General features: G+C 41.5%; 1 protein-coding gene across 1 annotated transcript in view; it reads left to right on the top strand.

Annotated features, from left to right (window-relative positions):
• The first annotated feature begins 2,919 nt into the window (after positions 1-2,919).
• The window catches only part of ENPP1 (ectonucleotide pyrophosphatase/phosphodiesterase 1), a 50,518-nt gene continuing 38,152 nt past the window's right edge, over positions 2,920-15,285 (top strand). The window contains exon 1 of the mRNA XM_005518351.3: positions 2,920-3,105. Within this exon, the coding sequence (XP_005518408.2) occupies positions 2,920-3,105 (186 nt within the window). The remainder of the gene's footprint in view (positions 3,106-15,285) is intronic.

Below are 15,285 nucleotides of genomic sequence, written 5' to 3'. Positions count from 1 at the left end.
GATACATTTGACATATTCAGCATCAAAACTTGGTCCTTTTTGGTTTTCCAGACTCTTGTCTAGATCACTTTGACACCCTGTCAGTCAGCTGAAATGAGCTAACTTCTCACTGTCAGGTTAATTATTTTCTATGCTGGTTAATTATTTTCCACACCTAGCCTGAAGTACCTTAACTGTTTATATTGTCAAATATATTGTGAAATTATAAAATTGATGCTGTTTCATGAATATTTGTACACAGAAGAGTAAACATTAATGAATGGTTAATGATTAATGAATGAAAAAATCAGAAGTTAGCTCCAGCTGCAGAATATCCTTTCTTCCTATAGAAAAAAAAGGATACCTTTTTGTTTGCAATGCAGTTATACATAATTTCCATTAAATCATCATTATACAATATGTGCTATTCAAATTTTTGAGTGGGTGACACTTCGGACAAGAACATTTTCTATTTGACTTAAAATGAATTGAAAAAATATGTTTCTACACACAAAAATAATTAAATGAAAAATTAAATATTATTTGTAAAAAACCCTGTAAACTTTTATCTTTTTTGTTATTGTTGTTTGTAGAGAGAAAGCATTTACTTTCTTGCTAGCGTGACTGGAAATGGAGAAAGAAATTATCTGAACTTAAACACATGATTGCAGTATCTTTCATTTTTATAAAAAAAGAAAAAGAAAAATAAAAGTGAGGGTTCTACTGCCACTTGTGCTAATTACTAAAGCTGCTTTCACTGAAAAAAAGCCCAACTAAAACCAAAACCAAAACAATTTGACTATGTCAGCTTTTATGAGAGTTTTAAAATTATTGAGCAATCAGTATTCAATTTGCAATCTTCACATGCCAAAATCCTTGAGCGTATAATAAACTGTCTGCTCAGCCGGACAGCCGTTTGAAATGCCACATTAATGGGATAAAGGAAATTTTTAATGTAGGCTCAAGGGCTTGGTTTTCACACTTTCTGTTGCCTTTCTCTTTCCTTTGCTAGCAAGTGAAACATTAGTGTAGAAATTCTCAAGACTACACCTATGGAACCTCATTAGATGACGACAGGCACGTGGAAGCAGCCCTGCAGTGACCCTCAGCATGCTGTGAGCTGCAGCATGTAATGTACATGCTGCATCTTTGCAATTGCTGTTAGTGGGAAGTTGTACTGACAGCTTGCTCTTGCAAGTCAATTGAAACAGAAAGCAGAGCAACAGCATTTCAACAGGGATCAAGATCACTTCCAAAAGGAAATTTTCATTTCACTAGAAGCTGGTTTTTAGAAAATATGGATTTTTATCAGAAACTACGCAAGGCCCCTCCTTTCTGAGTACATTGACAGTTTAAATAAAGCTGACAAAGACTCCTGAAGCCCTAGAACTAGAAAGACTAAGCCTAATGTCAACATACATAGCTGTATATAATATAAAAACTTAACAAATTATGGAGAATGAGATACTTTTAGTAATTTTAAGCTTAAATATACTTTGCAAGTCTTGATGCTACTCAGCACTCACAGATCTATTGTGGGAGGAATGACCCACATCTGGAGCCAGCCCTGCAGTCAGGACTGTGCCTATACACATGAGGTTAACTGCCTTTCCCCATGGATAGTCAGGCTGTGAACAAACCTCTCTCTTGCCAAACAAGCAGGGCAGAATTTAGTGGGAATGAGTGGGAAGTGACACCTTGGAGCCCTGGGAAGTGACACCTTGGAGCCAGATGGTGCCAGTCCCAAAAAAGGACCCCAAAGGGCGCCAAACATGGATTTCATCCCAACACCACCAGACCTCTGAGCAGGGCCTGTCTTGGGGGCAGTGAGCCCAAAGTCATAGAATCAGAGAATATGCTGAGTTGGAAGCGACCCACAAGGATTATCAAGTCTAACTCCTGACCCAGCACAGGACCATCCCCAACAGTCACACCAAAAGTTTCTTGAACTCTGTGAGGCTGGTGCTGTAACCACTTCCCTGGTGAGCCTTTCCAGTGCCCTGCCACCCTCTGGGTGAAGACCTTTTTCCTGATTCCCAACCTGAACCTCCCCTGACACATCTTCAGGCCATTTCCCAGAGTCCTGGCCAGCAGAGAGAAGAGATCACTGCCTGCCTCTCCTCTTCCCCTCACGAGGAAGTTGTAAAATGGGATGAGGTCTCCCCTCAGTCCCCTCTTCTCCTGGCTGAACAGGCCAAATCACCCCAAAGGGGTCTCAGTGTCCCCTGGGCAGGAGATGAAGCCGCCTGCTGCGCTGTGCCCCCGATGTTCGGGCACTCGGCCGGGTGATGCCTCCCGTGGGGGGTTTCCGGGGGCATCCCGCAGGCACCCACGGGCGGGGGCGGAAAACCTCCTCGGGAAGGCGCTAAGAACTGCAGGCAGGGACGGAGGGAAGCACCTCGCGAAGGAGCCCAGCAGCCGGCAGCGCTCTGGGTGCAAACGCGGACCTCTGGCATCCCCGGCAGTGGGAGCGGGCAGGGAGCGGGCCCCCGCCTCCGGGCACACCTGTGCCACCGCCGCCGGGCGGCTTCGGGGACAGCCGCCACACCGCCTCCGCCCGGCCATCGGGCAGCGGAAACTTTCTCCGCGCTGCCTGGTAAACACGGCCCGGCGCCCTCCCCCGGACGCTATTTCGGAGCAGCGCGGTGTCCTCCGGCCCCGCGCCGCCTTCCCGCCCTGCCCTGCCCTGCCCTGCCCGCAGGGAGGGACGGCCGCCGCCCGCCCTCACCTGCAGGGAGGGCCCGGGAAGCCGAGCCGGCGTGACCGAGCGGGACGGGCGGGCAGGGAAGGAGGGGAACATCCCTCTCCCTCCTCCACGCCGTTGCCGGCGGGGGAGCGGGGGCCTCCGGTGTCCGCGCTCCGGGCGGGGCGGGGCGGGACCGGGCGGCCGGGCTATTAATAGCCGTGTCCGGGCGGGCGGAGGGCAGAGCCGCGGGGACCATGCAGGGGAACGGGCAGCAGGCGGGGAAGGGCCGAGAGGAGCACCTGGACGGGGTAGGGGCGGCTGATGGCGGGCTGCAGGCTGCGGCTGTGCCCATGCTGCCGGCCATGGAGGTGGCCGAGGAGCCGGAGAAGCCTCCGGGCGGCAAGAGCAAGGATCCTAACACCTACAAAGTGCTCTCCCTGGTAAGGGCCGGGGCGCCGCGGGGCCGGGCGGGCGGACCTGGGTGTCACCTGGCCGGAGGGAGCGTGGGGAGCGCTGCAGCTGGCGCAGGTGTTTCTTCTGTCTCCAAGCCTCGGGAGATGGGAGATGAGCCCCTGGCGGGACCTTAGAAGCCTCTCGGCGGTGTAGGAAGAGGGTGGCTGCCTTCGGCAACACGGGCTCCTCGGGATGCCCGGGGCAGCAGTGCTGCGGGACGGCTCCGCTTCGGGAGTCAGCTTCGGGCAGGAGCGGTGGCACTTGCATATAGACAGCGACCTGCCTCAGAGAGGTTGTCGTAACTCTTAATTTATTTTACTCTTTAGACGGTATTGAATCTTTTAATTTTTTTTTTTTTTTTTTTTAATTGTGGTGTCAACGCTTGTCTCGTCTTCTTCCATCGTGTGGTTTTAGCTGTTTGCTGTAGGGGGAACACCAGGGAAGACAAAACCAGGTTAAAATAGGAAAATATGTCTGGAAAAGTTAAAAGGAGTTCAAGAGCCGAAAGGACAGAGGAAGTGTAAAAACTTGCCTTTCTCTGAATTTGAACTACCGTGGGTTGAAAGTTTATCTCCAAGTACTGCTGGGAGGCCCTTTTGGCCCGTGTTCAGAAGCCCCAGCAGCCAAAGCCATTGTTAGCAGGTAGGTCACTTTCCAGTTTTAGCCACGCTGCTGTATTATAATTATCCTCCACCATAGAGATGTGAAAATAAGACCTTCCAAACTGCCTGGAGTAGTCATTATGAGGCTAAAATCTTTATCAAGGTGAAGGATCTGTGGTGTTCTTGGAAGGAAGCTTTAATGGAACTGCAGCACCACTTATGTACACATAAGTGGTCCTCTTTCAACACATTGAAGCATAAGGGTCAAGGTGCCTATCCAAATTTACTGATACCTTTGTAATCTGGTTACTGTTTCAAATGAATCATCCACCCATTTGTGACTACGGGTTGGTCATGCTTTCTGATGTAGCAGGAGGTAAATTATGTTTCTAAGTTTGTCAGAATGTTATAAGAAAAATATGGAAATTCATGCAAAGGTCTATGGTAGCTTCCATGCAGAAGCTTTTTTGACAACTTTTCTGATAATATGTCCCCTTAAATAAAGATTGTGGTTAGTAGCTTGTTTCATTACTTTGTTGTCTTCTGGAGACGTAAAGGTTGTACCATGATAGCCACTGCAGTTGGATGGTGAAAACAGCTCAGCTCTTTTCAGGCTTGGAAATTAGATACTGGTAGTGGGAAATAGGGATATCCTGTTCAAAAACTAATGTTGTTGTCCTGTTAGGCTCTAGTACAACAAAATTATTAGATATACAGAGTCACTTAGAGATCAGAGTTGAGCACAAGTTAGTGTTTGCAGTTACTTATTCTTTTGAATTAAGTTCTTATTTTCCAAATGCCATTCACTTAGAGCAGGCAGAAGTTTCCTCCTGTGCTGATTAAAGTGTCAGAGTGAAATATGTCATCTACACAGAAATATTTTAAAAATTCTAAATATTTATGGCCATGGACTATTTTTTTTGTGCAGCTGCAAGCACTGAAAAGACACAGGATATTCAGCAAGAATTTGGAAAACTTTCTAAATACTGCAGGTGATGCTGGATTGAGTAAAACAAGAATATAATTAACCTAAACATGTTAAAAAGTGGCAAACTGGAGTTGGAAATTAAAGTTAGTTCTTTCTCAGAAGCCAATGTATTTGTAAAGTATAATACAAAATATTTGGTTATTGATGATATCCAAATGTAATAAACAAGTGACTAGACTTACCTGCTTGGTGTTTGTAGTTTTATAGTAATGTGAAACTATTAAAGTGTCTAGATGTAGGTAAATCTCATTTGCCTGCATTTATCCTGGTTGTATGTGCTATTGTTTCCCTTATTTATGTAGATTTAAAAAACCCACAAACAACTGCTTTCAAGTGAGCTTATGCTGAAGTCTAAAAACTCATAGATGCATTTCTGCCAATTAGGGAATACTTGAATCACTCTTCTTAGCTTCCTGTAAAGCTCAAACCGGACTGCAGTCTCCTCTTCACATGTGCCTGCCACCTGCAGCTGTCTGTGCAGTTTGTGAACACAACTTCAATGTTCCCAGCTTTTGTCCACCAGTCAATCTTGCCCTATTACAGAGCAGCTGTTGCTATTGCACAGGGAGGATTCTGCAAGTGGTGAGACAGGCCCACAGATATTTACTAACCCAGAGTGCTTCCCTAAGCACCTAAAGGACACCTTTGCATTTACTGTCTTGCCAGTTTTCTGAGCTCGATCTTCTGTCCCTCAAAGCCTAGTGAACTGTCTGTCTGTAGTCTCTCCAGGCTGTTGTGTGAGTGAGCAGTATGCTGCTGCCCAGGAGCAGCATAACCTTTGCTTATGCTTGAGCTTTTCTATCCTCACTTGCCAGGAACTCGGGCATTGCATTTTGGTCTGATTCATTCATTCCATTAAAATAATTTTTTCCATGCCAGTCTGACAGCTGAAACATGGAGAGAAATAAAAGTAATAGCATAAGAGAATGTTTCTTTTTAACAGCTTCAGACTTTTTGTCAGAACTGGAAGACTCATTTAAACTGATACTTTTGTTAGAAAAATTCTTAAGCAGTTTTTGCATCTTGAGAATTCCTAAGTAGAAAAAAATTGCCAAAAAATTTAAGGTAAGGTGTAGACTGAGACATTGAAAGTGTGCTAGTCTCATCTAAAGAGTAACACAAGCATTTCAGAGTGCATAAAGATAATAAATTGTGAACTTTAAAAAAAATGCTGTGGAATACACTTCATATTTTTATAGTCTGTAAGTTCTTTTTTCATTAAGGCTGTCCAGTCTTTTTTATTTTTTTGGGTTTTTTTTTTTTTAAAGACACATCCCAAAAACTAACCAGCTGCCAACTTTGGGAAAGAGATTTAACTGAAAATCTCTTCAAGTCTCTTCTAGCCTTATCATATCATAGAATGGTTTGGGTCTGAAGAGATCCTTAAAAATCAGCCAGTTTTAATCCCCCTATCATGGGCAGGGTCACCTTCACTAGATCAGGTTGCTCAAAGCCTATCTAATCTGACCTTGGACATTTGCAGGGATGGGGTATCCACAGATTCTCTGGGCAATCTTTTTCAAGTGATTTGCCACCCTTTCAATAAATAATTTCTTCTTAACATGTAATATAAGCATACCTTCTTTCACTTTAAAGCCATTTCCCCTTGTCCTGTCCCTACATTCTCTTGTAACGAGTCCCTCTCCAGCTTTTTTGTAGGCCTCTTCAGATACTGGAAGGTGCTGTAAGGTCTTCTCAGGGCTTTCTCTTCTTCAGGTTGAGTAGCCCCAAGCACTCTCCACCTATTTCACTGAAGAGGTGTTCTACCTCTCTGCTTACCTTTGTGGCCCTCCTCTGGATCTGCTTCAAGAAGTTTTAAGAATCCCTCTTATGCTGAGGGCCCCAGAGCTGGATGTAGCACTCCAGGTGGGGTCTCACAAGGGCACAGTAGAGGGGCAGAATCCCTTCCCTTGACCTGCTGGTCACACTGCTGTGGATACAGCCCAGGATGCAGTTTGCCTTCTGGGCTGCGAGTGCACTTTGACAGCCTGTGTCCAGCTTTTCTTCTACCTCCAGCCCCAGGAGGTTCTTCTCTGCAGGACTGTTCTTAATGAGTCTTTCTCCCAGTCTGCACTCACCTCAGGGGTTGTCATTACCCAGGTGTTGCACCTTGCACTTGCATGAGGTTCTTGTGGTCCCACTACTCAAGATTGTCCAGGTCCCTCTGGATGGCATCTCTTCCTCGTTATGTCAGCTGCACTGCTCAGCTTTGCATCATCTGCAGACCAGCTGGGCGTGCTGGGTCACACTGAGCTTCTCATCCACTGACAGCCCCAAGTCTTTCTCCTCAGGGCCGCTCTCAAACAATTCTCTGCCCTGCCTGTGCTGGTACTGGGATAGTCATGCAGGACCACACCCTTGGCCTTTGCACAGTCCCACCTCTCAGGTTTGCCCAGGCCCCTCTGGATGGCATCCCTTCCCTCCAGCCCGTGGACTGCACCACACAGCTTGGTCATTGGCAAACTGGCTGAGGGTGCCTTGATCCTGCTGCCCATGTCACTGACAAAATGCCAAACAGCGCTGGTCCCTACGCTGAACCGGAGGAAGGCCACTCCTCACTGACACATCAAACCCCTGAGCATAGTTCATGAGTGTGACTATCCAGCCTATTCCATGCCCACTGAGTGGTCCCTCTGTCAAATCCATATCTCTGCAGTGTAGAGACCAGGATGTCGTGCAGAACATGCCAAATGCCTTGCACAAGTCGGGGTAGATGATTTCAGTTTCTATTCCCTCCTTCACCACTGCTGTAATCCCATTTTAGAAGCCCACCAAATTTGTCAGACACACTTGGCCCTTAGTGAAGCCCCATTAGCTATCTATTTCTTATTTCCCATGTGCCTTAGCATAGGTTTCAGGAACATCTGCTCCATGATTCTAAAAATCTGGTTTCAGTCATCCATTGGTTGCTGTGTTGAGCTTTTATGAATCATAACCCCCTGTTCCCGTAAGTGCATGAGACAATCTCTGCCCAAAGGAGACTTTCTGTTGCCAGTTCATATCTACCATTACTGCAGTCAGCAGAGAGTCTAACTATAGAAAAAAAGATCCATTGGATGTTCAGGTGTTCTATACAAGTCCTGAAAGCTTTTGACCACTTCATTTGAAAATAACCCATAGCTGTTGACTTTGTGCTCAGGCAGGGAAAGATGGGTGTGCTACGTCAGGATTTTGGAGGCAACTGCAGTTTTGTCTGATTTTGTTGCTTGTTTTGTTGCTATTTTTCTTTTTTTTTTTCCTTCGCATAGATGAACAACTTTCTCTTACAAAATTGTCTGGAAGATTGTATTCCTGTTTGATTTCGTGCTGATGGTTTTCCTCCTAAAGAAAACCTTGTGATTTGGACCACCTTCAGCTGGCTTCAATACCCATTTTTATGGGTATCAGTCAGTTCTCAAGCACTGGATTAAAGGATGCTGTTGTCTCAATCTGTGAAGCCTGGGTGCCATGTTCAGTCTCTCATTTTTTTTGGCCTTCAGCAAACCATTCCATTTCAGCCTTTTTTTGTATTATTTTGCTTTATGTGCCTTGTGATTTTTGTCTTTATTTTTCAGTAGGGAAAACAGGTCGTTGCTGAAAGTACTTGCTCCTGTGATAGTGCTGGACTGAGCTTAGACAGGACTTCTGAGATCCAAGAAACCCCACACAACTTGACATTAATATTAGAGTGACTGTTGGATGATATAATTTTTTTTTTTGGCATTAAACATCCCTTGATGAAATATGAAGTAAAGAATGATGGTGACAGGATTGACATATTTTTAACAGATTTTGAAGCACTTTCAGTTTAGAAATATTAAATGAGTTCTTGGCCAATCTCCAATATCTTAATAATTTGTAGGAAAATCTCTTCCAATGTTGGGAAACAATGATGTTTTACAGCTGTCTTCTGCCAGTGTTACAGCTCTCCAGCTTCCATGGTGACTTGATTATAAGTCTGAACACATGGTGTTTGACAAATATTTTTTTTTAATTGTGCTTGATGTTGATATTGCTTAAATGCATTAATTAGAATAAAATTGTAACTACACATGCAAAAAATAAAGACATTGTTATCCAACTTAAGCCATCAAAAGAAACTTTGGGGTTTGATGAATTTAAAAATCATTATAGCTAAATGTTTTTCTTCGGTCTACTAATTTTTTAGGGAACAGTTTAAGTGGACAGGCTTTCTGTAGTAATAATTTTATCTTGAGTTCAGAACAACTTAGTTACTGTGCTAAAGCTTGGATTTCAGTCAAGGCCAAAGATACAGAAACTGTGCAAGGCTTCCTTCCAATTTCTGCTCTTCAAAAATTTTCCTTTGCATTTGTTTGCTAGTATGACTGGAATTTTCTCAGAGTGAATTGTTCTGATTTGACTTGCAGTGGAGGCTTTTTTATTGTTGCTTGCGGCTGAAAGGAGGAGCAGAGTAAATAAAGGCTTTGAGAACATGAAAGGTATGAAGAGTTTCTCACCTTGGAGCTGATATTAGGAATGAATATATTGGCAAGTATCACCATGCCCATATGCCATGGTAGAATTTGTTAATGTGCTTCATCATGACAGTGCCCCATTTGAATGAAATGGTGGTAGATGTGATTTTAAGAGAAGCGATTTTATAATGTTCCATGTTGGAATGTGTTTACATGGCTTTGATAGATTTCCTGACCTCTTTTCAAAAAAACACTTTCTTCACTGAAAATCAAAAAAGTACTTTCCTGCACAGGTGTTGCACAAATCACCTGTATAAAAAGTTTCCTGTAAGAGTGTTTATAAGGCAGCAGCGGATTTTATTGTAAATGGGATGTGGTAGAAGACAAAGAAAATTAGTATAAGTAAGGACTTTCCACAAATTAAATAATGTTTAATTGTTTGACATACTAAGTTAGCTAAAGAGAAAAGGAAATAAGAAAAAATTAAGTATTTGCATTTCTAAAGGAACTCGCTGAGCATAACCTTGCCCCAGTTCTGCTGTGTAATGGCATATAGACAAATCAATCTATATAAATGTTTTCTAATGTGGTAGTATTGTGGATACTAGTTTGTGTTAAACAGTGGTTGCTTTTGTTCCTAGAATAACAAAAAGTATAGAGTTTTTGTAGCTTCTTCAAGAAAATCAATAATCCAACCTGGCCATGTACATTTCATTTTGCTATTTAACTCTGGTAAATGGGCCAGTTCTTGAAGCTTCTTCTGGCTCACAATACCTCATGTTGTGAGGTATCAAAATTTGATAGCCTGCCTTTTGTTTTTTGAGGGTCTATATTGAAAAGGTGCTGAGGTAAATAATGGCCTCTTTATCAGCCCTGGTGTTTGTTTTGGGAACATGTCCAAAGGATTCAGGGCTGAAGATGAGTCTGTGATCAATATCAGTGTACTTAGTAAAGACCTATAATGAATAACTGAAGTTATTTGACTTGATCTTAAAGGTCTTTTCCAGCCTAAATGATTCTATGAAACCTGATTTGTCTTACCCTCTTCTCATACTGCTTGTGGTTCGGCAATTTTTTGATATTCTTTATAATCTTGGTGTTTTACAGGATTTCTTCACTTACTCTTTAAGGTCATTTTGTCTTCCTGTGTAAGTCAATACTGTTGTCATGGTGGCAGTCATAAAATACTGCCAAAGTAATAAAGCATCTGCCAAAGAAAAATGGATGTGAATATAGGTTTAATTGGTATGTTTGGTGGTATTATCAGTATCCTGTAGAAACCACCCCCTCTGTACACTGTTCTTGTCACAACTCTCATGACAGTAATCTAAACTGGGACAGCGTTCCCTTTGTTCTTGAAAAGGGACTTCTGGAATAGGAAGAGCATGAAAGATGGCTCAAGGCCATATTTTCAGATTCAATTTTGCTTTTATTTATGAGTCAAGTGCAACTTGTTTGGAAAACAATTTTTAGTTGGCATAGTTACTGACAGTTTCTGTCCTTTCTGTGCAGTGGTGTTCATATGTGGTTGCCACTAAAGCGGATGACATGCTTTGTTCTGTGTTCTTAGTCTGCTGTGTTGAATAAAAGAATTGTGTTTGAAAGTACAGTGTTTACTTTTTTTCTCATAACAGGAGTTTTCAGTCCTGTTTTTCTTAGGTTTTTACAAAAATCTATTTGCTGATTAAATAGCAGATTCAGCTGCTATCTGCTTTTTCTGAATTGAACTAGAAGTTTTATTTTCCCTTCTTTTTGGCTAGCATATTGTTGCACTTTAATTTCTAAATTATCTGATGATGTTAAGTGCAGTGAAAAAGGTAACAGCTGGGGTAAAGCTTTGATAACGAGAGCTCAAGAGCTAATGACTTCCAGGAGAGTATGTACCTACACAGTTGGGCAAGCAACAAATAAGAAAGATATTTTAGATTCCAGCTGACTAGCTGACAGATGCTAACTTGTCTATTTTTTGGTATCTTTTTGTTTAAAAAACACATGCTTGAATAGTTTTGGGAGGTATTTAGGGAACTATAGTATGATGATGATGATGTCTTCTGCTGATAATTCTCTGCTGAGGGAAGAGCTATCACTCTTTGGTGAGCTCTGTGAAGGCTTTTATAGTACCTTACAGTGGCTCAATCTACCTTTAAAACATTCTTGTCCTTTGAGTGACCTTTGGTTGCAATAGTACATAATAACAGTCATGAGAATATTCGATAGAAAGAATGAGAGTAGACCTCCTGTGTTCCCCTTTGAGAAGAAAAACAATAATGCTTATGCATTTTCTTTGTGAATATTTTTAGCTCTTTTTTGGGTGTTATCTCCAGTGTTTTCTTCCACTGACTTCAGAATTATTTAGTCACTTCTGGTGCTTTACAACAGCCAGGACCTGAGAGCCTCAGCGACTCTCCTCCTGCTGGCCTCTATGAGTGGAATGTAGATCAACAGAAGCAAGTCTTTGAAGACCATAAAAATATTTACAAATGTGGAAAGAAGAGATGACTGGTGCAAGAGGGAGGTGGTGCACTTGATCCAGTGCTGATTTACTTTTTTCTTTTTTAGGTGATTTGCTAAAGTGTTACTTAAATAGCTGTGCTGGTGCAAGTGAAGTGTCTATCTCCTTTCAGTTTAATAAACTTTATTAATTAACCCCTGCTTTTGAATAAAATTGAGCTGTTGGCAAGGGGATTATGCTGGTTTAAAAATAAATTTTACAGGCATGAGTAAGTATTCCACTGCCCTGGCAAGTGTAGATAAGTGTAGTTGTTTTTTTTTTTCTTTATACAGTACGATGTTTGCATTTCTAACAGTGTCCTTCTAGAGTCAGAAGTTGACACTATTCTTGCTTGAAATTCATTATTTATTACTGTGTTCTTTACATTTTTGCAGGTGAAATTCTTTCTCAAAGGTACTTTAGTGTTAAGGTTCAGATTCAGTAATCATCTATTCTAGGTGCACAAAACAGCGAAAACATAGCATGCCTTTCACGGATCCCAGTGGTTTTGGAAAATTCCATGGGTTTTCTCAATACTGGCATTACAGACCCTGTCTAGACATCCTCCCTACATGTGACACAACTGTGAGAACCAATCATGGAGATTAGAATGGAAAAACATTATTTTGCATGGTTTCCTTGATAATTGTGTAGTTGTTAATGGATGTTTCTTAAACCGTGGAGTGACAAGTTTTGCTGGCCCTGGAATACCAGGGGTGAAGGAGGGGAGATGGAAAGCAACTGGGCTTGCATGGCAGGCAAAGAGTGAGGAAGATCAACAATTAATAAATGTAATTCAGAATGACATTTCCTTAAAAGAAGTATCAGTGCATTCTTTGCCAATGAAAATACAGAATAGAGAAGTGGAGTGGGAGAGGTGGACAGAGCTAGAGAAGGATGAAAAGAAAGGGACAGTAGTATTAACTGTGTAAAGGAGGACTAAAATAAGATAGGAAAGGTGGCAGTAGCTAGGGCCAGTGAGAGATTTCTTCGTGTGTCAGTAAGACCTGTATACAGCTGAGGAGTCTCTTTGGGATCAGGTGTGTACAGCCTGCACACTTGCCAACTCTGGCCCTTCCAGCAACTCCCCAAAATCACTGCTGAGAAATTCTCTTCAGCTGCAGCTCTAGAGAAGAGTGGGGAGTATGATTCTGTTCTCTAACCATGCTATCATATTTCCATTTACCCAGCTCAAAATGAAAGGCTTTTGAAATGTTCTCAGGATTACAGTTTTCCAGACTTTAAACCACCTATTCCCAACATTATAATTGTTTACAAAACAAAGCTTTTATTGCTTCCTCCCACGTAAAGGAAGCAGTGATGGGACAGAGATTCATCCCTAGATGACAATGTTTTTGTGATTCCAAAACAAACTTTCTAAAAATTATTTTCAAACCAAAAAAAGTCACTTTCTCCTCTGCAGTTACTATGTTGTTTTAAAAACCTTTTCTCAGATGCTATATTAGAACTGAATCTGACACTTTGTACTGGCAGTCTCGTAAAATACAGATCATAAAAAGTTAATTTTCTACTCTTGTGTATTACAAGGCCAGGTTGTTTAATTTTAAGTGTCTTCCTACTAAATGTTGGATTCCCATATTCTTTCTTAATAGCACCTGTTTCTCAATTCTTGCTTTCTCTTTTGAGTGGGAGAATATGGGTGAGAGAGAACAGGTGAGATTTCTTCCTATTGTTTAAAAAGGCAGATTAAACCTTCAAGGCAGGCATTGTGCTGACAGTGTGGTAGTAGCTAGAGATTTGAATTTGGTGCTCACTACAGGATGCTAAACAAGGTCCTTGTTAGTAAACAAGAATGCATGCAGCTACTTGTCTTTCTATAGATTAAAAAAAAGACATAATCTTTATGTAGCAGGCTGCAGCATCCCCAACCTGACCTACCTGTATGTAAAACAGGTCAGGTAATGTTAGTAACCTACTTGCTGTGGTGAGGTTTCTTATAGGGTCACAGAATGGTTTGGGTTGGAAGGGACCTTAAATGTCACCTAGTTCTAAATCCCCTGTCATGGACAGGGACACCTTCTACTAGGATGCTCAAAGCTCTGTCCAGCTTGGCCTGGAACACTTCCAAGGATGGGGCATTCATAACTTCTCTGGACAACAGAGATATGTTGCAATATAGAAAGAAGCAAAGTAAACTAGTTCATCTTTAGGATGCAGCAGTGAGATGCTGTGAGTATCTGGATCTTCAAAAATAGCTTGAATATTCTTCATCATCTACAGAGCTTATAGTCTTGGGGCCTTTCCACTGACAATAGGTCAACTACTGGTGTAACACCTCTTGCTCTGCCTAGTCAGGACTGCTGCTGCTGGCCAGTATTAGCTGCTCCTTATTGTTCCAGCAGAACATTTTGCCATTTGTGTGGATAATATCCATGTGACTGAAGTCATTCAGGCTCAAGATAAAGCTTCAATTCAAAGCCTTAAACACTAAGCTGCAATTGCATGGGGTTCCACTGGGTTAGATTTCACTGTCCCAGAACATTGTCAAATGCTTAATGTGTAAATTTACTGGTTTTGTAAACTTCTTTATTAAGTTTTAAAGAAGGAAGGAAAGAAAGAGAAAAACAAAAAGGAGTGGGAAGCTTTAGTGTTTTGCAGTAAAATATTTTTAAGACAAAATTTTAAGCTAATGGGACTAAGGTTAAGAAAAGAAAGGATTTAATGTAGTGAGTTGAGAGTTTTAGGATCTTAATTTATAATTGCATTTAGTATTGCATTTTGTAGCATTTTGTACCCAACAGAGTATCATGTGCCTCAGTGAATATAATCCTTTTGTTTTTGCTTGTTGGAATTATGTTCATAGAAGCGTAAAACTGACAAGCTGGAATACAATACAAAACTGTGTTTTTGTTACATTTGGTGCCAAAATGACAGAAATTATTTGCAAGAATTTTAGTGAAGTTTTACCAGTTTTATGTTGAGAAGTATTATAATGCTGTCACTTTGGAGTGGGTTTTAGTAGATTTTATTTTTGCATTAGTTTGGTGTCATGATTCAATTCCTGCATTACCTACACTGAAGCTCCATAAGGGAATATTAATAGTCCATTTAGTGGTGCTGCAATGTGTTTTCTGTACAAGGATGCCCTTAGGTGGCATAAGACTCATAGGTCTAGGTAGCTGTTTGAAGATATGATGGGAAAAAAGCTGTTACAAACAGAGTAGCTGTGGGTTTTGCTTGTTTTAGTGTGTTTGTGTTTACATCTCAGAGGACATTCTACACCTTGATCTTAGTAGCAGGGCCTGGTGGGAGCAGAGAAGCAATAATTCACCCTGAAATAAAATGTTCTCAACTTGGCTTTTAAAAAATAAATTAATCTATTTTAAATTTAATAATAATAATAACAGTAATAATAATGTTAAAAGAACAACAACAGGTCTTGCCCTCTCTATTTTGCTGGGCTTTGACATCTTGCATTTGAAGTGTCACCTACCTTCCTGTGCATCTGCTCTTTTCTAGGTGATATTTTACAGGAAGGATTTCAAAGGTCCTGAACAATTTACATTGTCAATACTGACATAACAGGAACTGTTGACTCTGCATGTGTTAGTATTCTGATTTAAAAAGAAAAACAACAACAAAAAAGTACAAAACTCTGTATTTGTGTTCATTCTTGATAGTCAGGTTTAACAGACTTGCATCTTTCTGTA

Source organism: Pseudopodoces humilis, chromosome 3, assembly GCF_049639895.1.
Source record: "Pseudopodoces humilis isolate 2021_Gansu_Grassland_sample_001 chromosome 3, ASM4963989v1, whole genome shotgun sequence".
NCBI lineage: Eukaryota > Metazoa > Chordata > Aves > Passeriformes > Paridae > Pseudopodoces > Pseudopodoces humilis.
This window is presented reverse-complemented; position numbering and strand designations above follow the sequence as displayed.